The following is a 23,592-nucleotide window of genomic DNA, read 5'->3' as shown; positions in this document are numbered from 1 at the left end:
ATTAACAAGGATTTACTTTGCCAAGATTCTTGGCACTTTCATATTAACTTAAATTGCATTGGGGAGAAAACATAATAGTAATTGAGAAGCAACTAATTATAAGCAATTATAAGCCAAATTATGTTTATACCACAATTAGTGTTTGAGGTGGTTTTAGTAGGCAGATTCTTCATTTCAATAAGCAACCATCAAATAATTGAATAGCCTGTAAAACAGAAATACTTCTTTTATCTTTATTCCAACTATAATAACCACATTCTCTTTAATTATCATTATAATAAAATAAGCAACATTTATTATCTTTTGTCCCAATCCCCAGTTTGAGTTGGATGCTTTTAAAAACATGGCAAGAGTAATATATGTACCTACCTCACAACATAGCTTCTTTCAACAGGTTTCATGAGGACATGTGAATCCAGTTCTTGAAAGACAAGTATTACCCTGCAGGGTATCTAGAGTGCAAACTCAAACCATGTCTTTTTCAGTGGATTTTGCATGCTGACATTACTTTATTTCACTTTGAGAAAAGTTTTTCTCTAAAGATGATAGGGAAAAGTCTTTTTTTCTTGTGATAGTGGTAATTTTTATGTCAGGTTGGGGTATTTTTCTCCCCTATTTTCAAGTAAAAGTCCTTACTTTTATTACCATAACTTTACCACCTCAGGTTAAACTGACCACAACTTGACAACTATTTTATACTTTACACTGATTAACGAAATATTAGCTGGATGGTTCTTTAAATTACCACTAGTGATAGCTCTGGAATCCCTGTTATATTAACGTCCACGTAAACCCTTCTTAATAGCACTGTAAATTTAGGGGGTGTGGGGAACCCCTCTTAGTCCATCAGTTTAAGAAAATTCAAAGAAAGATATATCGAATAGTTTCAGACTACAATGAACAAATCTAGTTTCTAGAAATAGTTTTTCTGAAAAAACTCCCACCAGTTGACCTAATGGAGCACGCAGTCGCCAGCGCCTCACGGAGGCCGCCGCGCTCAGCCCGCTCCGAGGCTTGGCGAGCCGCGTGGTGGGAGGTGGGCAGAGCCGGAGCCCTCCAAGGCTGGCGCCACGTTGCTTTTCCCTTATGAAACCGGGAGACAATGCTTCTGGCTATTGTATAAACAGGTCGAGAACTGCATCCATTCACACGTGAGCTAAGGCGTGAGCAGAATTAAAGCGCCTTCTAATTCGACCGTTGGCAACATGTGCGTCATGGACAAATGCGGAGCTTTAATGCCTGGCTGTGTCCGCCTCGGGGACGCACAACTTAAAGCACCGCCAAGTACCCCGACAGTCGTGGTGAACCACCACGCCAACACAGCACCGGCCACCGCCCCCGCCGAACCCCGCCAACTCCCCTAAGGACCCTCCCATGGTTTCTGCTAACCAGTTGTTTCACGCAGCGCCGCACAGCCTTTCGTCACTCCGTCCCCGTTCTCCCCACCCACTCTGCATTCCACCCCAGGTTTCTAGTTCCCCGCTGGGCAACACAGCACCATCTCCCACTCCAGGGACAGCGACAGCCCGAACCCTAGCGCAGCGGGTAACCCCCAGGCGCTCGCCGCAGGCCATCCGCCAGCCAGCCGCCACTCCGCGCTGAGTGATTGACAGGCGGCGGCAGCTATGGGCCGCGGGGGCGGGGCCATGCGTCACTTCCTGGCCTTTCAGGGAGCCGGGGTATATAAAGTCGGCGCTCACGCATCGCCGTCGCTTACACAGTATGGCCGGCGACATTAGCTAGCGCTCGCTCTACTCTCTCTAACGGGGAATCAGCGGACTACAAGAGACTGAACTGTATCTGCCTCTATTTCCAACAGACTCACGTTCAACTTTCGCTCACAAAAAGAAGCCGGGAAAATTTTATTAGTCCTTTTTTTAAAAAAAGTTAATATAAAATTATAGCAAAAAAAAAAAAGGAACCTGAACTTTAGTAACACAGCTGGAACAATCCGCAGCGGCGGCGGCAGCGGCGGGAGAAGAGGTTTAATTTAGTTGATTTTCTGTGGTTGTTGGTTGTTCGCTAGTCTCACGGTGATGGAAGCTGCACATTTTTTCGAAGGGACGGAGAAGCTGCTGGAGGTTTGGTTCTCCCGGCAGCAACCTGACGCGAACCAAGGATCTGGGGATCTTCGCACTATCCCGAGGTGGGTCCCCGGGGCATTCGCTGACATGTACAGGCCTGGGGGCTGTTGCCGCCGGCAAAGCACCCAAAGCGGGTGGAGGCCGGATTCCTGCAGCCTTCAGGTGGGGCCAGGACCCCGGGCGGGGTTCGCTTCGGCGGTCGTAGAGGGTGCCCGGTTTTGGGGGGAGCGGCCGGGTCCACGCGGGGCTCGAGCCGGCTTCTCCCGCGCCGTTGCCGTCCGGGCACTGCCTTGGGGGAGGGGAGCAGGCCGGCGCGGCCGCGTGCTCAGGTAACGTCCCCGGCGGGGCGGGCGGCGCTGCTCAGAGTGGTTTGCGGCCGGCGCCTCCCGACTTCCCCCTCGAGCTGGCGTTCGGGGCCCTGGGGGGGTCGGAGGGGGTGCGCGGGTTCCCTCCCGGCAGGTGTGGCCAGGCGGGCTTAGTCAGGCGCTAATTCGGGCGTGCCTGCTCGGGGAGTGGCGGAGGGAGGGAGCGGGTCCGGAGCGGGACTCGGTCTTGCCGCGGGCGCCGGCCGGAGTGGGCCCTCCCGGCCTTGTCTGAGGGACGGGCGGACAGGCCTTCCACCCGCGCTCGCCGCGGGCAGCATGTGGCGGTCGGGCGGCGGGGATTGGGCGGGAGCAGTGGTGTCGCAGTGGCGGGGCCCCGTCGCTGCCCTAACGCGCTCTGCACCAAAGCCTCGTCTGTGCAGTTAGGTGGGCGGCACGGTGCGTGGGGCGGCCCGGGTAGACGGCCCCGGAGCCCGCCCAGGGCTGCCCCCGAGTCTCTTGACCTTGGGCTGTGTAACCTGTTACTGAGTCGGCAGGATCGGGGGACCGGAGCGTGGCAGAGCAGAGGTGCGGGGTGGAGTAAGGTTTGCCTGCATTTGCAGGATAGAGGCCCCTCTGACCCAGGACATAATACCTTTAATGCCTTAAGCTTGAGCAAAGGAATCTGGGGCCCCACTCCTGCCTGATCGCGCAGAAGAGGTTTTAGTGGTCATGCTGTGGAAATCAAGCGCAAATAAAAGCACAGGAAGATACTGTGAATGTTGGGGCCTTGTTGCCGGCGGCAGTCACACCAAGCGCAACCCTTTGCCTCCCTAGGCCCCTCCACCGGGTTCCCTGGCTCCTCCGCGCGCAAGTGCGGCGAGGGTGGCGGTGTGGCCGAGGAACCGGCATGGCCCGCTTCATTGAGAGGCGGCGACCAATGAGCTCCCGGGCGCGACGGAGAGCCTGGCTCCAGGGTGTGGGCCAATGGGCGTTTTAGGAATGTTGGCTGCGCTCGCTGCCGTCCCTTGACAAAAAGCAACTGGAGAATCCAGGCAGACACGTGCTGCTGAGACTTTAAGGCACGTTGGGAAACCCAGTTTCTAGTAGTGTATCTTGAGTGCTTCCGTTGTAGAAAACAATAATCGTGACAGCTAAAATGTGACAGGTCTCACTATTCAAGTTTTGTGTGACACTCATAATGTCTAGAGTGCTTATTACTATGTGCCAGGTAAGGGTCTAAAGGCTTTACGTTATATTATAGGAAGCGGTTTACATTTCTCAATGACCCCGGGGAAGTTTAATATTTCCTCCATTTCACAAATGAGAAAACCGGTGTTTGTGATTGGCGTTTGGTAAAACGATTGCGATCAAAGTTACTACCTAGAAGAAATAATGGTTAAGAACAGTCTTAGAAAATGAATAGCAAAGATTGTGTTGCTTAGTTTTTTAAATGTTCGAACCCTTAAATGATTTGTAAGTACATGTTCTTAATAAAGGGGAGAGGGTTGTGTTCTCACTCAAGATCTTAGGCAAAAAAATTCCAGAATTTAAGCTTGGGCTTTTGGCTGTTAAGGGTTTATTCTGAACCAAAGAGGCATGGTTAAAAAGGCAGCCTGCTTTCTTTAAATGTTTAAAAGCCACACTTTTCCTTTGTACTTTTACTGCTTCATTGTGGCTCTTAAAATGATGGCCAAAGTTAAACCTTTAAGCACAGAATATTCCCTTTTGTAGAGTTCATGATTTAGTGCCATCCATTTTATGGACATTCAACATTCATTAAACCACTGTTGAGGCTACCACCACATCAAGACGGCTGTGGATAAAGCCAGTTAGGCAAGTAAGAACTGGGAAATCTCTTCATTGGAAGGATATGAAAGAAAAAGACCTGAAAATCATCTTGGATTTAACTAAAAGATCTAGTGGTAACCTTTGTGGGAACATTTTTCAGTGACCACTCAAGTAAGGATGCACTAGTTAGGTTCACTGAGGTAAAAGAGTATCATCTGGGCAGGGCCTAGCATTCTGGGAGGCTGAGGCGGGCGGATCGCTCAAGGTCAGGAGTTCGAAACCACCCTGAGCAAGAGTGAGACTTGTCTCTACTATAAATAGAAAGAAATTAATTTGTCATCTGATATATATAGAAAAAAAATTAGCCGGGCATGGTGGTGCATGCCTGTAGTCCCAGCCACTGGGGAGGCTGAGGCAGGAGGATTGCTTGAGCCCAGGAGTTTGAGGTTGCTGTGAGCAAGGCTGATGCCAGGGCACTCACTCTAGCCTAGGCAATTAAGCGAGACTCTGTCTCCAAAAAAAAAAAAAAAAAAAAGAGTATCTGTAATAGAGGCTGACCTAAAATCATTGGGCTAGCAAGGAGTCATAGATAGTCCCATCTTTGAGGATGTGGGGTACCAGCCCCAGTGACCCCATGGAAGATTATCAGTCATCTGGAAGACTAATGCATAATGAAATGGTTAAGTGTCTAGCCTCTGGAATAACAAGATTTGAATTCAAACAGCATTTGAATAGCTGTGTGAGCTGTTTCCTCATTTCTAAAATGGAGACAGTAATGGTATCTACCATGTGGTAGTTGTGAGGATAAATAGGTTAATTTCTATACAGCACAAAGTGTTAATCTTTTTTTTTGAGACAGTCTAGCTTTGTTCCACTCTGTTCCCCAGATAGAGTGCAATGGTGTGATGAACATACCTCACTGCAACCTCAAATTCCTGAGTTCAAGTGATCCTCCTGCCTCAGCTCCTAGTATCTGGGACTGCAAGCATGTGGCACCTCACCCGGCTAATTTTTTCTATTATATTTTTGGTAGAGAAGGGGTCTCGCACTTGTTTGGGCTGGTCTTGAACTCCTGAGCTAAAGCCATCCTCCCACCTTGCCTCCCTGAGTGCTAGGATTACAGGCCTGAACCACCACAGTACCTGGCCAAAGTGTTAACCTATATTTATTTATTTATTGAGACAGGGTCTCACTCTGTTGCCCGGGTAGAGTGCCATGGCGTCAGCCTAGCTCACAGCAACCTCAAACTCCTGGGCTCAGGCGATCCTCCTGCCTCAGCCTCCCGAGTAGCTGGGGCTACAGGCATGCACCACCATGCCCAGCTAATTATTTCTATATATTTTTAATTGGCCAATTAATTTCTGGGTTTTTGTTTGTTTGTTTGTTTGTTTGTTTGTTTTTAGAGACAGGGTCTCGCTATGCTGCCCAGGCTGGAGTATAGTGGCTATTCACAGGTGCAATCCCACTACTGATCAGCACTGGAGTTTTGACCTGCTCTGTTTCTGACCTGGGCCAGTTCACCCCTCCTTAGGCAACCCGGTGGTTCCCCGCTCCCAGGTGGTCACCATGTTGATGCCGAACTTAGTGTGGACATCCAGATTGGCATAGCGCACTACAGCCCAGAACTCCTGGGCTCAAGCGATCCTTCCCTCTCAGCCTCCCGAGTAGCTGGGACTACAGGTGTGCGCCACCACATCCTGCAATTTCTGTTTTTGGTAGAGAAGGGTCTGGCTCTTGCTCAGGCTTATTTCAAACTCCCAACCTTGAGTGATCCGCCCGCCTTGGCCTCCCAGAGTGCTAGGATTACAGGCGAGAGACACCACTCTCGGCATTACCTTTATTTCTGATTCTTTTTTCTGAAATTTAAAAGGGTAAAGTCTGTCCTGGCAGGCTGGCTCATGCCTTTTAATCCCAGCACTTTGGGAAGCTGAGGCAGGAGGCTGGCATGAGCCCAGGAGCTGGGATATGCCAGCCTGGGGCCTATTTCTACCAAAGAAACATTGGCCAGGTATAGTGGTGGGTGCTTGTAGTCCCAGCGATTCTGAAAACTGAAGCAGGAGGATGGCTTGAGCCCAAGAGTTTGAGGTTGCAGTGAGCTATGATTGTGTCACTGCACTCCAGGCTGGGCAACGGAACAAGACCCTGTCTCAAGTAAAGATAAGAACCTTTTCTCATTTTCCTTTTTTTCAAGCAAACAAGGCTAGGGAAGAAACAAATTCAGATTCTAATCTAAAAGACTGCACATTAAAGGGTGCCCTAGCAATTCAATGTATTAAGTTACTTTTATTCAAGGAGAGAAAGAAAATAGGGTCAGTGGAGAGTTTCTGGCTGCTTCAATATACTCATCTTGCTATTGAATAATCATTAGTGGCTTTATTTTTACTTAATGATAAAAATTTGAAAGCAAGAAGCCCTTGCCTCAATATCCTCCTCTCAGAAATTTAATTTAAATGTGACAGACTAAAAGACTGGATTAAAATAAACAAGTAAATCTGTTTATAAAACATGTTAAACATAAGGATATAGAAGACATTGAGAGTTCAGAGGCTCAAATGTCCAAAGAGCATTACTACAGATGCTTAAAGACATTAACAAGGTAAGGGTATTATAGGAAAAATCTCTAGAAAAACACCTTTCCAAAACTGATTCAGGAAGAAATAGAAAACCTAAAATAGTCCTGTAACAATTATATAACTTGAACTTGTCTCACTCATCTAGACCCAGATGGTTTCTCTCGGAAGTGTTCCATAATTCAAGAAAAAATTTATCGCAACCCTTTTCACATATCTTTTTCAGGAAATAGAACACACTTCCCTCTATTTGCTTTTCCCAAGGAATGGAAGATGTCCCCCACCCCAAAGATTACTTTACCTTTCATATTTAGATGTGTAATCCACCTACAATTGAGTTTGTGTATGGTATAAGGGGATAGAATTCACTTTAGGCAAAATAGGCTCACCTTTCCCATCTTTAATACCAAGGCAACCTGGTACCCTCTTCCTGAATGTTCACCTTTTTTACTAAACACATCTTTCTTTTAGGCTGTTTAGTATCATTTACCTCAACTATAATCTGAACAAATTATGTAATACTGAGAATTTTTTTTCTTTTTATTTCAAAATATTAGTGGGTTACAAATGTTTTTATTTCATGGATACCTGGCATAATGCTTAAGTTGGGACTTTTCATGTGCCCATCACCAGAATAGAGTTCATTGTACCTGATAAGTTTTTACCCCCACCATCCCTTCTTGGTTTCCATTGCCCTTTACATCTATTTGTGCCTGTGGTTTAGCTCCCAATTATTAGAGAGTAAATGTGGTGTTTGTTTTTCCATTCCCAAGATACTTCACTTAGGAGAATGGTCTGCAGTTCCATCCAAGCTGCTGCAAATTATTTCATTCATTCTTTTTATGGCTGAGTAGTACTCCATGGTATATAAAAACTACATTTTCTTTATCTAGTCATGAATTGATGGGCGCTTAAGTTGATTCCACATCTTTGCAGTTGTGGATTGTGCTGCAGTGAACATTCAAGTGCAGGTGTCTTTTTGATACAAAGATTTCTTTTCCTTTGAGAAAATCCCACCTAGAAAATTCTAATCCCACCTAGTAGTGGGATTACTGGATCAAATGATGAGTATATTTCTTTCAGGAATCTCCAGCCAGGTGTGATGGCTCATGCCTGTAATCCTAGCACTCAGGAAGGTCGAGGTGGGTGGATTGCTCGAGTTCAGGAGTTCGAAACCAGCCTGAGCGAGACCCTGTCTCTAATAAAAATAGAAAGTAATTAATTGACCAGCTAAAAAAATATATATATATATACAAAAAATTAGCCAGGCATGGTGGTGCATGCCTGTAGTCCCAGCTACTCGGGAGGCTGAGGCAGTAGGATCGCTGAGCCCAGGAGATTGAGGTTGCTGTGAGCCAGGCTGACGCCACGGCCCTCACTCTAGCCTGGGCAACAAAGTGAGACTCTGTCTCAAAAAAAAAAAAAAAAAAAAAAAAGAAAAGAAAATCTGTTGGAGAAAAGCAACAGTCCAGGCATATCCAAGTGAATAAAGCAATGGGTGACTTATGGAGTTCTAAAGCTCACCTACTGCACACAGTATTTGAAGTTGAAATAATAATGAGGGGCAGTTTTGCCCAATTTTTCAGATTTTAAAAGAATGTTGAATAAATCAGTGATCATATAAAAATGGCTTAGTTGCTGTACAAAAATGCTGTAACAAACAAAAGCCTTTTATTTTATAAGAAATGGCAGCTTTAAGGAGAGTGGGAGTAGTAAGGAGGATGTCTGGAAAATAAGAAATTTTGGTGACAGAATTTCAGGACTGTAAAATCCTTTTTCTTTAGAATTCATCAGACTTGAGCTAATAATGAGGTAGATTTGGATGGGAAATTCTAGTGGGGGTGAAGAGGATAAATGTTTATTGATTTTTGAAAAGAGTAAAGGTTTTTAAATCTAGTTATACATGAAAATATAAAAACTAGAATCTATAATGTTGGAAATCATGTTTAGGACTGGTGAGATGTTTTGCTATCCTTACTCTGGTTTACTTAAATTTTATAAACTAAAAAGTAATTTTCAGGCGGGGCGCAGTGGCTTACGCCTGTAATCCTAGCACTCTGGGAGGCCGAGGCGGGCGGATTGCTCCAGGTCAGGAGTTCGAAACCAGCCTGAGCAAGAGTGAGACCTCGTCTCTACTATAAATAGAAAGAAATTAATTGGCCAACTAATATATATATAGAAAAAATTAGCCGGGCATGGTGGTGCATGCCTGTAGTCCCAGCTACTTGGGAGGCTGAGGCAGGAGGATTGCTTGAGCCCAGGAGTTTGAGGTTGCTGTGAGCTAGGCTGACGCCATGGCACTCACTCTAGCCTGGCCAACAAAGTGAGACTCTGTCTCAAAAAAAAAAAAGTAATTTTCAGTAAGGGATTGAAGCTGTTTAAAAGATAGTAAATCACACTTCAGCATTAACTTTCCCAGAACTCATGTGTTATTTGACTGTAGTATCGGTAATTTATGTAGAAGGAATTTATACAACCCTTTGCCAAAAAACCTTTTAGTGTAACATTTTGGGGTTGAAAAGCTTCCTATTGAATTAAACTTCTCATTACATTCCTCAGAATTTCAAAAAGGTTTAAACTTGTTTCCAAAGCACTTGTCTTTAAGAAGCACAGATTGAAAGTGGTAATAAAACCAAGAGTAGTAGTAACTATACTGATAAACATTTAAACTTGGTAAAAATTTAAGATAGAGAAACAACCAGGCTGGGCATAGTGGCTCATGCCTGTAATCCTAGCTTCAGGCCAAGGCATGAGGATTGCTTGAGCTCCGGAGTTCAAAACCAGCCCGAGCAAGAGAGAGACCTGTTCTCTACTATAAGTACAAAAATTAGCCAGATGTTGTGATGCATGACTGTAGTCTGAGCTACTGGGGAGGCTGAGGCAGGAGGATTCCTTGAGCCCAGGGCTTTGAGGTTGCAGCGAGCTATCATGATGCCACCAAGTGAGACAATTTCTCAAATACACACAAAAGGAGAAACAACTTAATACAGTACTGTGATTATAATTAGCAGTGTTTCTGCATTCTGGATTCAAATCTTTAAACAAACGAGGGGGGCTTATTTCCTGGATGTATGAATTAACTGCCCTAGGTGTGATGATTTTAATGTAATATAACTTATGATAATTGTAAATGTATTCTGCTTTTTTTCCAGTGACTCTTTGTGGTATGTAACTATCATTTTAAAGACATGTAAGTGGCTTGGAAAAGTAAACGTGCAAATTAAAAAAAAAAACTGCCCTAGGAAGTCATCCTCAGATTATTAACTTCTGTCATTGTAGGCTTTACTCAAGAATAATAATGTGTTTTAGGATGTTTTTAACCTGGGGTAAGTAAGGTAGAGAGGTAACCCGACTGTATTGTGGTAGTGAGAGTTTCAGTCTGTCTTTAGGTAGTTACTTTGCATGAATTACATAAACTCTGAAACCAGCCATTTAACTGTAGGAAGTAATGAGTAATCTAATGACCTGGAATCCTTTAAAATGCAAATCTCCAGGCACCATCCTCAGTGTCTGACACCACTGGATTTGGGGGTAGGATTCACAAATCTGTGTTTTACCACCTTTTCAGATGTTAAAAGTATAACTCAGTCATAAAAAGTTTTCTTCTATATGCCATCAGCATTCTGTTTAATTTTTTAGAAATTGTGATAACAAACAACACAATAAGATTTACCATCTTAATTATTTTAAGGGTACAGTTCAGTAATGTTAATTATATTCACACTATTGTGCAGCAGATTGCTAGAATTTTTCATCTTCTAAACTCTATACTCATTAAGCACTAATTACCCTTCCTCGCAGCCCTTGTTAATCACTTTTCTACTTTGTATGATTTTTGACTACTCTAGACACTTCATTTGAGTGGAATCCTACAGTATTTGTTCTTTTGTGACTGGCTAATATTAGCATTATATCCTTGGTTCATCCACTTTGTAGTAACTCTTTTAAGGCTGCATAACCCATTATACGCACATACCACCACATTTGGGCATGCTTTCACCTCTTAGCTATTATGAATAATGCTGCTATGAACATGGGAGTATAAAATAGCTCTAAGACCCTGTTTTCAATTCTTTGAAGTATATACTCAAAAGTGGAATTAATGTTTAACATGGTAAATTTTTTACTTTTAAGTTTTTGAGGAACCTCCAAATTATGCACTACTTTCGCTCCTACATTGAATCACCATGATTGCTGACTCTACATTTTTTTTTTTTTTTTTACATTTCAGGTTTTTGTTTTAATGTTTAGACGAAAGAAGCAAGTAACATACAAGGTTTTTGTTTTGACAGTCTCACTCTCTTGCTTTGGCTAGAGTGTCCTGGCCACCTCAAACTCCTGGGCTCAAGCGATCCTCCTGTCTCAGCCTCCTGGGGAGCTGGTACCATGTCCAGCTAATTTTTTCTATTTTTAGTTGTTTTGGCTAATTTCTTTCTATTATAGTAGAGATGGTCTTGCTCTGGCTGGTCTCAAACTCCTAAGTTCAAGCACCTGAGCTCAAGCAATCCTCCCGCCTTGGCCTCCCAGAGTGCAAGGATTATAGGTGTGAACCACCCTGTCTGGCCCATTTCAGGTTTATTGATTTATTTTTATTTCAGAGTATTACAGGGTCTCACAAGTTCTTGTGATTCTCTGTTCTTTTGATCATGGTCATCTTAATGTGTGTGAGGTTAACTCATTATGGTTTTGATTTGCATTTTTCTGACTAATGATGTTGAGCATGCTTTCATATTTTTTTGGCCATTTGTATCTCATTTGGAGAATTGTGTATTTAAGTCCTTTTTAAATCTTTTTTGTTGAGTTGTATGTATTCCTATTATTTGGATCTTAATTAACCCCATATTAGGTGTTTTGCAAATATTTTCTCCCCTTCTGTAGGTTGTCTTTTCACTCCGATTGTTTCCTTTGTTTTTTGGTGTTTTTTTAGAGAGACCAGATCTAGCTATATGTTGCTTAGGCTGGTCTTGAACTCCTGGCTTCAAGTGTTTCTTCCTACCTCAGTCTACCAGAGTGCTAAGATTGTTTCTTTTGATGTGTAGAAGTTAACATTTTTGTCCCATTTGTCTGTTTTTGCTTTAGTTGACTGTGCCTTTGGTGTCATAGCCAAGAAATCATTGACAAAGCTAATGTTCAGAAGCCTTCACCCCATCTATTCTTCTAGGAGTTTTATAATTTTAGCTCTTAACATAAGTCTTGCATCCATTTTGAATTAATTTTTGCATATGGTGTAACGGCCTAATTTCATTCTGTTTGCTTGTAGACCTTAGTTATCACAGCATCATTTGTTGCTGACTTCCGCGTTGTGTATTCTTAGCACCCTTGTTCAAGATACTTGACCTTAGTCATTTACTTTTTTCAGTTTTTACATGGAAAAAAAGTCAGCCATTTCAAATTCTGTTGAATCAGATAACATGAAAGTCTTGTTACTTTAATTGTATCTTGTCCCTGGTAGACATTCCCAAGTTCTGTTTTTATTAGACCCCAGCCTCTTCAGGAAACCTTTCAAAATATAGTATGTGGCATACCACCAAAGTGTTCCTTTTCAGGTATAGTGACTATGATCATTCAATTCATGTTCTATCATTAATAAAGAACATCTGTTTCTTTTAATTATAGCATGATCTCTGATCATATTTTTAAAAAATATCTTAATACCTACTCTTTAAGTTAAATTAGGGTTTCTCAAGCTCAACATTCTTGACATTTTGATCCACATAATGCATTGTTGTGGGTGACTATCCTGTTCATTATACTGTGTAGCAGCACCCTGGCCTATGTCCACTACATGCCAGCAACACTACCACCCTGCTTGTAACAACTAAAAAGTGAGTCCAAATGTTTCCATAGGTACCCCGGGTGCCAAAATCATCCCCATATAAGAAGCATTGAGGTAGATCAATGGGGTGGCATTTAAGATCAGAAAAAGTCATTCAAATCAGGAAATATTTAATCTACATTCAAATCAGGAAATATTTAATCTACATACTTATTGTTTTATCAGCACCCAAGAATTGTATGCTTGATTAGCTTCATAGTAATTTCTGATCACTAAACCAATATTATGTGATCCTGTAATATGAGCACATCCCCAAATCATCTTGCCTCTTCATTCAGCTTTATATTTATCAGTTTGATTTATTGAACTCCATTTAAAATATTATAATAAATAACAAGAATTGCCAAATAGACCAATTTTGTGAAATAGTTTATATGGTATAGACTAGTGATTCAGTCTGTCTCACGGTAGAGCATATTGAGAACAAAGCACAGACACCTTCTATCTCTTATTACTGATCCTTATGTGACTTTTTTTTCTTTTTTAAAGCAGTGTCTTGCTCTATTGCCCCAGCTAGAGTGCTGTGGTGCCATCATAGCTCACAGCAACCTCAAAGTCTTGGCCTCAAACGATCCCCCTGCCTCAGCTTCCTGAGTAGCTGGGACTTCAGATTAGCTGGGGTAAGGGTGTGACATTCTAATTTGATACTACCTAACCTTGAAATCATAGATTTGTAATTTATAAAATGCCTCAGTCAACTAAAAAAAAAAAAAAAGCCCACTTTCGTCTTTTCCACCAATAATTTGTTTTTTATTTTTTTTTATTTTTTTATTTTTTTTAAATAATAGAGACGGGGTCTCGCTCTTGCTCAGGCTGGTTTTGAACTCCTGACCTTGAGCAATCCGCCCGCCTCGGCCTCCCAAGAGCTAGGATTACAGGCGTGAGCCATAGCGCCCGGCCTCCACCAATAATTTGGACAGAAAGCCTGGCACTGAAAATGTATCTTCCAAAACAGGAGTCAGGGCCGGGCGAGGTGGCTCACGCCTGTAATCCTAGCACTCTGGGAGGCCGAGGCAGGCAGATTGCTTGAGGTCAGGAGTTCAAAACCAGCCTGAGCAAGAGCGAGACCCTGTCTCTATTATAAATAGAAAGAAACTAATTGACAAGTTAATATAGAGAGAAAAAATTAGCCGGGCATGGTGGCACATGCCTGTAGACCCAGCTACTCTGGAGGCTGAGGCAGGAGGATCACTTGAACCCAGGAGATTGAGGTTGTTGTGAGGTAGGCTAATGCCGCGGCACTCACTCTAGCCTGGGCAACAAAGCGAGACTCTGTCTCAAAATAAATAAATTAAAAGAAAAAAAACAACAAAAAAACAGGAGTCAGCAAACTTTCTGTAAAGGAAATTTTGGAAGGCAGACAGTAGTTGTATAACAACTACTCAGCTCTGCCCTTATAGGGAGAGAAAAAACCATAGACAAAGCAAATGAATGGGTGTGGCAAGGTTCCAGTAAAGCTTTATTTACAAAAGTGGGCTATTTTCCCCAGAGAAATGTGATAGAAATAATTTGTGCTGAAATTGTCAGCTGTTTCAGATTTGGTTTTTCACCTTTATCTTTTATGTTCATATATAGCATTGTATTGACTTCTTCAGTTTTCTCTTATCTTTCTTGTCCCCTGATTTCTTGTTTTTCTTGAGCCTAACAATGGTCATAGATTTTTTTATATTCACTTGGTTAATATGTTATCCAACTGTTTTCTTAGGGTGTTGAAAGCAATTGCTTTCTTTTATACTATGACTGAAAAAAATGTTGACTACTTTACTACTTGAGCATTACTCTTATTTGAAGAAAGGTTTGGATGTAGAGTTTATTAACTAATGGTGAATGAGTACATTCATTTTAGTTTCTGTCAAGATGGAGGAAGCATACTACACTGCGTCTCAATAAATGCACCTGAAAACCCCGGACTGCATGTTTTTTTGTTTTGTTTTTTTTTTTAGACAGAGTCTCACTCTGCCCAGGCTAGAGAGTGCCATGGCGTCAGCCTACCTCACAGCAACCTCAAACTCCTGGGCTGAAGCCATCCTTCTGCCTCAGCCTCCCGAGTAGCAGGGATAACAGGCATGTGTCACCATGCCAGGCTAATTTTTTCTATATACATTTTTACTTGGCCAATTAATTTCTATTAGTAGACACAGTGTCTCGCTTCTGCTTAGGCTGGTTTCAAACTCCTGACCTTGAGCAATCTTCGTGCCTCATCCTCCCCAGAGTGCTAGGATTACAGGTGTGAGCCACCGTGCCCTGCCTGAAAACCCTGGACTGAATGCGTGGAGCAGCTTTGTGATGACTCTGAAAAGTAAATGTTAGCAGGTGAATTAAAGAAGGAAACCAGAACTTAAAATACCATTAACCCAGTGTTGGATTCCTGTATCTTTTTATCCCTCTCATATCTTGGGCTGGTTTCTGGCAGCCAGAAACCCGGAACTGGACGCTAGGTGCAAAAAGAGCTCCAGGAGGCCGGCGTGGTGGCTCACACCTGTAATCCTAGCACTCTGGGAGGCCGAGGTGGGAGGATTGCTCAAGATCAGGAGTTCGACACCAGCCTGAGCAAGAGCAAGACCCCATCTCTACTATAAATAGAAAGAAATTAATTGGCCAACTAATATATAGAGAAAAAATTAGCCGGGCATGGTGGCACATGCCTGTAGTCCCAGCTACTTGGGAGGCTGAGGCAGAAGGATCACTTGAGCCCAGGAGTTTGAGGTTGCTGTGAGCTAGGCTGCCGCCATGGCACTCACTCTAGCCTGGGCAACAAAGCGAGACTGTCTCAAAAAGAAAAAAAGAGAGCTCCAGGAGAGTCCCTCTATTTCTGGTCCAGAGAATGGAGGAAATCCCTTTTTGCTTTTTTCTTTTTTTCCTGTGAAGCAGGATTTCATTCCCATCAGGTAAAGAAACCTAGGAAAATTTCAACGATTGTCACAAAGTAGAAAAGTTATAGCTTTCATAAGAGCATTCTTTTCCTTTAGTTATAACTTTTTGCGTTAATGTAATTTGTGGAATCGGAACTTGTGGGTCCTAAAATGTTGCTTGTCCATCATGGGTGGACATTGAGTCTTCCAAATATGAAATTTGGAGGTCCTGCTTGACTACCTTAAGAGGATATTAAAAAAAACTTTGTTTGTTACTCCACTCCTGCAATTTTTTTCTTACCTAGATGACAAATTGTACTATTTTTTAGTTCAAAACAGCAAAAGCATGACCCAGTATGTTTTTTTTTTCTATATGTGAACAAATTGTTAGTACTTTGAAAAAAGAAATAGCCTTTAAAAATCTTAATAGTTAGCTTTTAAAAGCTTGCTTAGTTATGGTCAAATAGAAAATAATTTGGCTATATAATCATTAGCAAGCCTAATGTTACCTTTTAAAGATTTTTGGGTGGGTCTCAGTATGCAGCTGGGCCGGTAACAGTTTCTTTTAGCAAAATGGTGAGAAGAGCACAAAATTCTACCAGGATTGTGGTGTTGTGCTTGCTTTTTTTTGTTTGTTTGTTTGAGACAGAGTCTCCGCATTGTTGCCCCTGCTAGAGTGAGTGCCGTGGCATCAGCCTAGTTCACAGCAACCTCAAACTCCTGGGCTCAAGCGATCCTACTGCTTCAGCCTTTTGAGTAGCTTGGACTACAGGCATGCACCACCATGCCCGGCTAATTTCTTCTGTGTGTGTGTGTGTGTATATTATTTATTTTATTTTATTTTTTTTTTTTTCCTGAGACAGTCTCACTCTGTTGCCCAGGCTAGAATGCTGTGGCATCAGCAACTGCAAAAACTCTTGGGCTCAAGTGATCCTTCTGTCTCAGCCTCCCGAGTAGCTGGGACTACAAGCATGCGCCACCATGCCCGACTAATTTTTCTATATTAGTTGGCCAATTACTTCTATTTTTAGTAGAGACAGGGTCTTGCTCTTGCTCAGGCTGATTGCGAACTCCTGACCTTGAGCTATATGCCTGTCTCAGCCTCCCAGAGTGCTAGGATTACAGGCCTGAGCCACAGCGCCCGGCCTTGTGCTTGCTTTTTAATACAAAAGAATAAAACGTTTTCTTGCTGGTCCATCCTGCCAGATTTTCCTTACAAGTTTTTTTCTGGATAAGAAGTGATACGCCATTTTACTAAGTATAATACCAACGACCTGCCAGATAACTGAGGGCCTTAAATATTTTTAGCCTTTAATCTGGTCATTTTAACATGCCCCTTGGAACTAATTATAAGTTGTCTATATAGTAGGGATATTGTAGGAAAGAAGCAGCTACATAGGTCTGTGTTAACTCATGTAAAATAAATTAACTCAAGTTTGTTCACACATGACTCCATTTTGCTATCTGAAATAGGCACCTTCTCATGGCATTTATTATGAGACTATCAGATTAATCTGTCAGACTGGCTTTTAAAGGCCAATTTGAGTGGTGAAATGATACTTTTAAAAAAATTGTGTTTCTGGCCGGGCGCGGTGGCTCACGCCTGTAATCCTAGCTCTCTGGGAGGCCGAGGCGGGCGGATTGCTCAAGGTCAGGAGTTCGAAACCAGCCTGAGCAAGAGCGAGACCCCCGTCTCTACTATAAAATAGAAAGAAATTAATTGGCCAACTAATATATACAAAAAATTAGCCGGGCATGGTGGCGAATGCCTGTAGTCCCAGCTACTTGGGAGGCTGAGGCAGGAGGATTGCTTGAGCCCAGGAGTTTGAGGTTGCTGTGAGCTAGGCTGACGCCACGGCACTCACTGTAGCCTGGGCAACAAAGCGAGACTCTGTCTCAAAAAAAAAAAAAAATTGTGTTTCTTAAAGTAAGGTTGATAACCTACAAATTGGATAGACAAAAAGTATAACTTGAATTTCCTCTGTAAATTTATTATTCACATTTTGTGCCCATTTTTGAGTAAGTTGTATGTAGATAGCATGACATTTTTTCATATGGTATACTGTATGTCCATCTTTTATCAGGGTATATCAGATATCAGTGTAGACCATTTTGAAACTAAATGTTGGTATTCATAAGAAGCTAGAACATTAAAACGAATGTTGTAAGAAAAATGTCTTAATTGGAAAATTGTTACAGCTTTAGTTTTTGTGAGTAGATACGTATTGTGAATTAATCATTTTTTCATTAAATGATAGATCTGAGTGGGACATACTTTTGAAGGATGTGCAATGTTCAATCATAAGTGTGACAAAAACTGACAAGCAGGAAGCTTATGTACTCAGGTAAGTCCTGTAGAACTAGTGTTAGCCAATTTTAGTCCTAATCATAACTTCATGTGAAATATCAAATTGTTCTTCTTAGTTCTGTAATCCATTTTACCTTATTTTTAAGAATATAGTGTGAAATAAAATGATTATTAATATGGGTGTTTCTGGGCAATATGTTTTCCTGCCTTTCCTAATAGCTCTTCAAGGTGATTGTCATCTTTTCCTCAGAGTTAGTAGCAAAAAGGACATCTCAGAACCTCAGGCAAAGTGAAAATTAGCTTCACCATATGACTAGGGTTGCTGTATTGGGATATAAAAGAAAGCTATACCTTTTTATAGTTGCAGAGTTAATTTATTCAATAAATACTTTGAATGAATGCTTAAAGTATTTATTGTTGAGGGCCTTGGAGCCATTGGATTGAACAAAGTGCATGAGGCCCACTACATTTTACTAAGTTTGTGTTTGACATATACAGATATTTATCAAAATGCTTGCTGTGTGCCAGGCCCTTGGGGATATAGTGATAAGTAAAAACAAACATTCCTTTCCTCAAGGAGTTTATTATCTGGTGAAAGAAATGGTTACAGAAATAGCATGGTATAAGATGAGGTTATTTAGGAATAGTAAATAGTGTTAGGAATGTACCAGTGACACTTTGCTAGGCTATTGTATATAGACAGCCATGTGAAAGCTGTTACATTTCGTCTATAAAGTACTTGTTCTGGATTCAGGACTAGGTCTTAAAAGAAAAAGGTACTAGTCAAAAATTATAAATGATTCATAATAGGGTAATTGCATCCTCAGCAGTACATAGACATCATTATAATATTGTGACTTTTTTCAACTGCAGTGAGAGTAGCATGTTTGTCTCCAAGAGACGTTTCATTTTGAAGACATGTGGTACCACCCTCTTGCTGAAAGCACTGGTTCCCCTGTTGAAGCTTGCTAGGGATTACAGTGGGTTTGACTCAATTCAAGTAAGTAATCAAACTTTTTTGGGGGACATAAATGTGTTAGAATTCTTATCCTGTGATCCTAGTAAATAAACTTTTATACTTCCTCAGTTATAATGCATAAGAACAGCAGAAAGTATGGAGGAAGCAGAGAATGAGTTGGGATAATTCGAATTGTGGAAAGAAGTGAAGAAGCCAGACACTTCAGTAGTTAACTTCTTGACATGGTTATGTATAGAGAAGTGGTAAGAAAAGAAGGAAAAGCAAGAAAACTTTAATTAGTGAAATTGTCCAGACTTTATAATGAATTACGTTGGAGACAAGCAGTCAGTATTGAGTTAATTTCTGATAATTTTCAAGAACTAAGGTGTTGTGTTTTTACATAGGATATGATTTCCTAATGATCAGTTTTTGGTTTTTAATATTTCACTTTGTAAGGAAATGGATGTATCATCATTAGGGCATGTAATACAGTTTTTGTTGTTACCTGTTGATCCTTGTAAGAAATCTAAAGCAATGTGTGCTTAACTTGGACCACTAACTTAAAATTAAATGTATATAATATTGCACAAAATTTTTGCTTACATGACTTAAAAGGCTCAGATTAGAAATTAACTTTGTCTTAACAGTTATGAGCCATCATCAGGAGACCGGGCATTTTATTCTTTATTCCAGAATAAAAAAAAAAAAACATTGCAATATTATAAATGTACATTAAGGCTATACTGGGATCAGCTTTGGTAGTTAATGTGTATACTTTAGAAGTACAACACTGGGGGCCGGGTGGGTGGCTCATGTCTACAATCCTAGCACTTTGGTAACAGAGGCCAGAAGATTGCCTGAGCAACATAGCCATATCCTGTCTCTATGAAAAAAATTAAAAAAAATTAGCTGGGCATGGTGGTGCACCCCTATAGTCCCAGCTACTTGGGAGGCTGAGGCAGGAGGATCACTTAAATCCAGCAGTTTGAGGTTGTGGGAGCTATGATGGCGCCACTTTACTTTAGCCTGGGCAACAAAGTGAGACCCAGTCTTAAAAAAAAATGCAGCATTGGGTAATACTTGAGTTTGGATTATGCTGATTTGTGATATGTAGAAAATAGTTAATTAGTTTAGAAAAAGTAGAATTCTATGTCTTCAAGTTATCCACCTTTTTTTCTTTTTAAGAGCTTCTTTTATTCTCGTAAGAATTTCATGAAGCCTTCTCACCAAGGGTACCCACACCGGAATTTCCAGGAAGAAATAGAGTTTCTAAATGCAATTTTCCCAAGTAAGTTTAAATAGAATTTAAACCTGTTTTCTTCTTAAATGTAGAAAATGTTACCATTTATAAAGAGCATAAAAATATCAGATAAAATGCTTTTAGTTAAGGTAAATTACCTAGCTTATTACCAAGGTGTTTGTGTAATCAGGCCCTTATAACAATAATTGTACACCCCAAGTCGGTGCTATTGAAATGATGAAATAAGATGATTGTGGAATTGATCACTTGCTACCTCTGGGTTTTCATATAGCAGAGGGAGGGAGACTTCATCTTTGTTAGGTCCAGAGCCAAGAGGGAGAGGCGCAAAGCCTCAGTTGTAGCAAAAGGCTGTTTATTTGAGCATCTGGGTGCAGATGGGTAGAGGCTGAAAAGAGCATCCACACCAGGAAAGGGAGAGTGTAGTGGGTTTTATAGGAGGTTTGGATGGAAGTTTGGGGGGAGGGTGAAGTTTTCTGAACACTAACCAGTTCTGCCATCGTTGCCGTAACTGTCTGGTCAGAGTTAGATTTACAACCTCTGGACTCTTCCAGACTCCTGCGTCTGTTGTTTTATAGGCCTTATGATCACTGTCTAAGTTTTTCATTAACCACATTCTGTACTATACATACTGGGTTTTCACCCTGACTAAGCCTAAAATTCTTCATCTAGCAAGATGCTTTAATCTGTGCTTAACTTGTATCTTTTGACCATAAGTAAGGGTGCTATTCCTTTTAGAAAAATGTCCAGTGATTGCACAGACCTTTGTGTTAAGAAATTCTGGTCCAGCATTTTATGTGATAATTGGGCTGACTTAAAAATGATCAATACAGTGTAATCACAGTATTACCAGAATTAAATTGGCAAGATTTTCCTCGATCCTTTACTAAGTTTTTACTTATAGAGGTTAGAGAACTAAAGGATATCTAGTAACACCCTCCCTAGATGAGGCTGAAAACCTAGCATAATAACTTTACACAAAAGAAAATCTTCTGACTTAACACATCTGCTAATATGAAGCCCTGTACCAGACTGTTGGGTTTTTAGTACAGATTTCTAACAAGTATTGATTTACTGAGTTGTATAGGGCTTTGAAACAATATTGGAAGGAAATGTCACATAAAATGACTTATATTTATTTGGGAGAGTAGATAAATTAGGGGCAAAATTCCATTTCCTAGGCAAAATTCCATTTCCTAAAGTTTTAGTGGGAAAGTAAGGCACAGTTTCCTCAATACCATTTAGATTGACCCACTAACTGAAATATGTCTATGCATCATGGCCAGAAAAATTGCCTTTTTTTTTTTTTAAGAGGGCATGGATCTGGTGAGGGGATCCTGCCTGTCTGGATATTTACTCGGTTAAGTGTCCCTTAAGTGACATGGCTGGTAGGGGGCAGATAGTATTATTCTGCTTATTGGGAGGGTGGTAACAAGCCATCTTATAAAAATCAATATTTTATATTTGTTTTATACTCTCTTCCATTAACAGATGGAGCAGCATATTGTATGGGACGTATGAATTCTGACTGTTGGTATGTTTGTGATTTTGTGGATCTTTTGTTCTATATGAGGGTTATTTTAAACTGCCAATTGTCATTTTTAAAAACTACTTTTTACGTTTATTTAGGTACTTATATACTCTGGATTTCCCAGAGAGTCGAGTAATCAGTCAGCCAGATCAGACCCTGGAAATTCTGATGAGTGAGCTTGACCCAGCAGTTATGGACCAGTTCTACATGAAAGACGGTGTTACTGCAAAGGATGTCACTCGTGTGAGCATTTTCAGTAATAATTGTTGCTGGCTTCTTCAGCATGGCCCCTAAGTCGTTCCTGAGCGCCCCCCCCCCCCCATGGCTGGGTTCACCTCCAGCATGGTCACTAAGTTTTTAAAAACTCATTTTCAGGTTTTCAAGTCTTTAATTTAGTCTGTGCTCCTTTCTAGGAGAGTGGAATTCGTGACCTGATACCAGGTTCTGTCATTGATGCCACATTGTTCAATCCTTGTGGGTATTCAATGAATGGAATGAAATCGGATGTAAGTGTTTATATCTTGCTTTGATAATTATTTAAATATTTAAATGCACCCTTTCCATTATTAACATAAAACTATTTCTCTAAGGGAACTTATTGGACTATTCACATCACTCCAGAACCAGAATTTTCTTATGTTAGCTTTGAAACAAACTTAAGTCAGACCTCCTATGATGACCTGATCAGGAAAGTTGTGGAAGTCTTCAAGCCAGGAAAATTTGTGACGACCTTGTTTGTTAATCAGGTAATGTAATTTTCTATTGGGCAATAAAATTTTAAGGGAAATGAAGACAGGCATATCTTCTAAGATGGCATCTATTACTAGTCACTCAGATATCCAGAGGTAATACTAGTTGAAGTTACCAATAGATGAAAAGAAGTGTTATGTGTTTTCGTTAGACTTCTATCAGTCCTTGTTTTATATCAACGCAACTGATGGGCTCCTCCTGTCCTGTTTGGTTTCCCTAATCAGGCCCAGTGGGGGACCATAAGATGCCCCACTCTGTCCCATCCCAGAGAAAGGCAGCTAAAATAACTCAAGTGTTATAGTTTCATTAAGATAAAGGTCTATTTACTATGTATCTGGTTTTTTTTTAATATCTGTGCAGAATGGAAGCAGTAATGGTTATTTAATTTTTTCCCCCAGAGTTCTAAATGTCGCACGGTGCTTGCTTCGCCCCAGAAGATTGAAGGCTTTAAACGTCTTGATTGCCAGAGCGCTATGTTCAATGATTACAATTTTGTTTTTACCAGTTTTGCTAAGAAGCAGCAACAACAGCAGAGTTGATTAAGAAAGATGAAGAAAAAACGCAAAAAGAGAACACACGTAGAAGGTGGTGGCTGCTTTCTAGATGTTAATATCGGGGGCCATGCTTTCCATAACCACCACCTTGTAGTTGCAGAAAGCCCTAGATGTAATGATAGTGTAATCATTTTGAATTGTATGCATTATTATATCAAAGAGTTAGATATCTTGCATGAATGCTCTCTTCTGTGTTTAGGTATTCTATGCCACTCTTGCTGTGAAATTGAAGTGCATGTAGAAAAAAACTTTTACTATATGGAACTTTACAACATTTGTGAAAACAATTCAATTTGGTTTATGCACAGTGTAATATTTCTCCAGGTATCATCCAAAATTCCCCACAGACAAGGCTTTCGTCCTCATTAGGTATTGGCCTCAGCCAAACCATCTGGGACTGTTCTATTAAACTGCTGCCAGACTTTTACATCCAGTTACCTCCACTTTCTAGAACTAATTCTTTACTAATGTTATTGGAACCAATTTCTACTTCATACAGATGTTTTTTGCAACAGCAATTAAAGTTTTTTTTCCACAAGTCGGGTCCTGTTAAGAAAATGATTCCAGTCACTTATTTTGTGTATTACTATTTTAAAATTATTGGTCCATGCATTTGTAGTCCTATAATTGATTTCTTCTCTTACCATGGTGTCTTTCCTCAAACTCTCCAAATAAAGCAATACACTGTTATCACTGTGGGTTTATATATAAATCTTATAACCCTCATGGGGAAAGGGAGATAGTCCCTGGGTTTAATTTTGGGCTCTTTTGGATGACAGCAACAAAATAAATATCTCC

The 23,592-nt window shown here is 41.1% G+C and overlaps 1 protein-coding gene across 2 annotated transcripts; it reads left to right on the top strand.

The window, feature by feature from the left end:
* Positions 1-1,707: 1,707 nt before the first annotated feature.
* AMD1 (adenosylmethionine decarboxylase 1) lies at positions 1,708-23,484 on the top strand. Of its 2 annotated transcripts, XM_012753116.2 has the most exons (9): positions 1,708-2,146; positions 17,694-17,780; positions 18,617-18,743; positions 19,887-19,989; positions 21,451-21,493; positions 21,589-21,733; positions 21,904-21,996; positions 22,081-22,236; positions 22,639-23,484. In XM_012753116.2, the coding sequence occupies exons 1-9, from the start codon at positions 2,037-2,039 to the stop codon at positions 22,777-22,779; spliced, it is 1,005 nt and encodes a 334-aa protein (XP_012608570.1). In that variant the 5' UTR covers positions 1,708-2,036; the 3' UTR covers positions 22,780-23,484. The 2 variants fall into 2 exon arrangements, with proteins under 2 accessions (XP_012608570.1, XP_075859172.1); XM_076003057.1 differs by lacking the exons at positions 17,694-17,780; positions 18,617-18,743 and having other exon boundaries at positions 2,055-2,146.
* The last annotated feature ends 108 nt before the right edge of the window (positions 23,485-23,592 follow it).

Source organism: Microcebus murinus, chromosome 5, assembly GCF_040939455.1.
Source record: "Microcebus murinus isolate Inina chromosome 5, M.murinus_Inina_mat1.0, whole genome shotgun sequence".
Taxonomy (NCBI): Eukaryota; Metazoa; Chordata; class Mammalia; order Primates; family Cheirogaleidae; genus Microcebus; species Microcebus murinus.
This window is presented reverse-complemented; position numbering and strand designations above follow the sequence as displayed.

Coding starts and splice junctions, on each gene's coding strand:
- AMD1 (XM_012753116.2), top strand. CDS start 2,037: ATGGAAGCTGCACATTTTTTCGAAGGGACGGAGAAGCTGCTGGAGGTT. Junction 21,734..21,903: donor CTGCAAAGGATGTCACTCGT/GTGAGCATTTTC, acceptor GCTCCTTTCTAG/GAGAGTGGAATTCGTGACCT. Junction 22,237..22,638: donor CGACCTTGTTTGTTAATCAG/GTAATGTAATTT, acceptor TTTTTCCCCCAG/AGTTCTAAATGTCGCACGGT.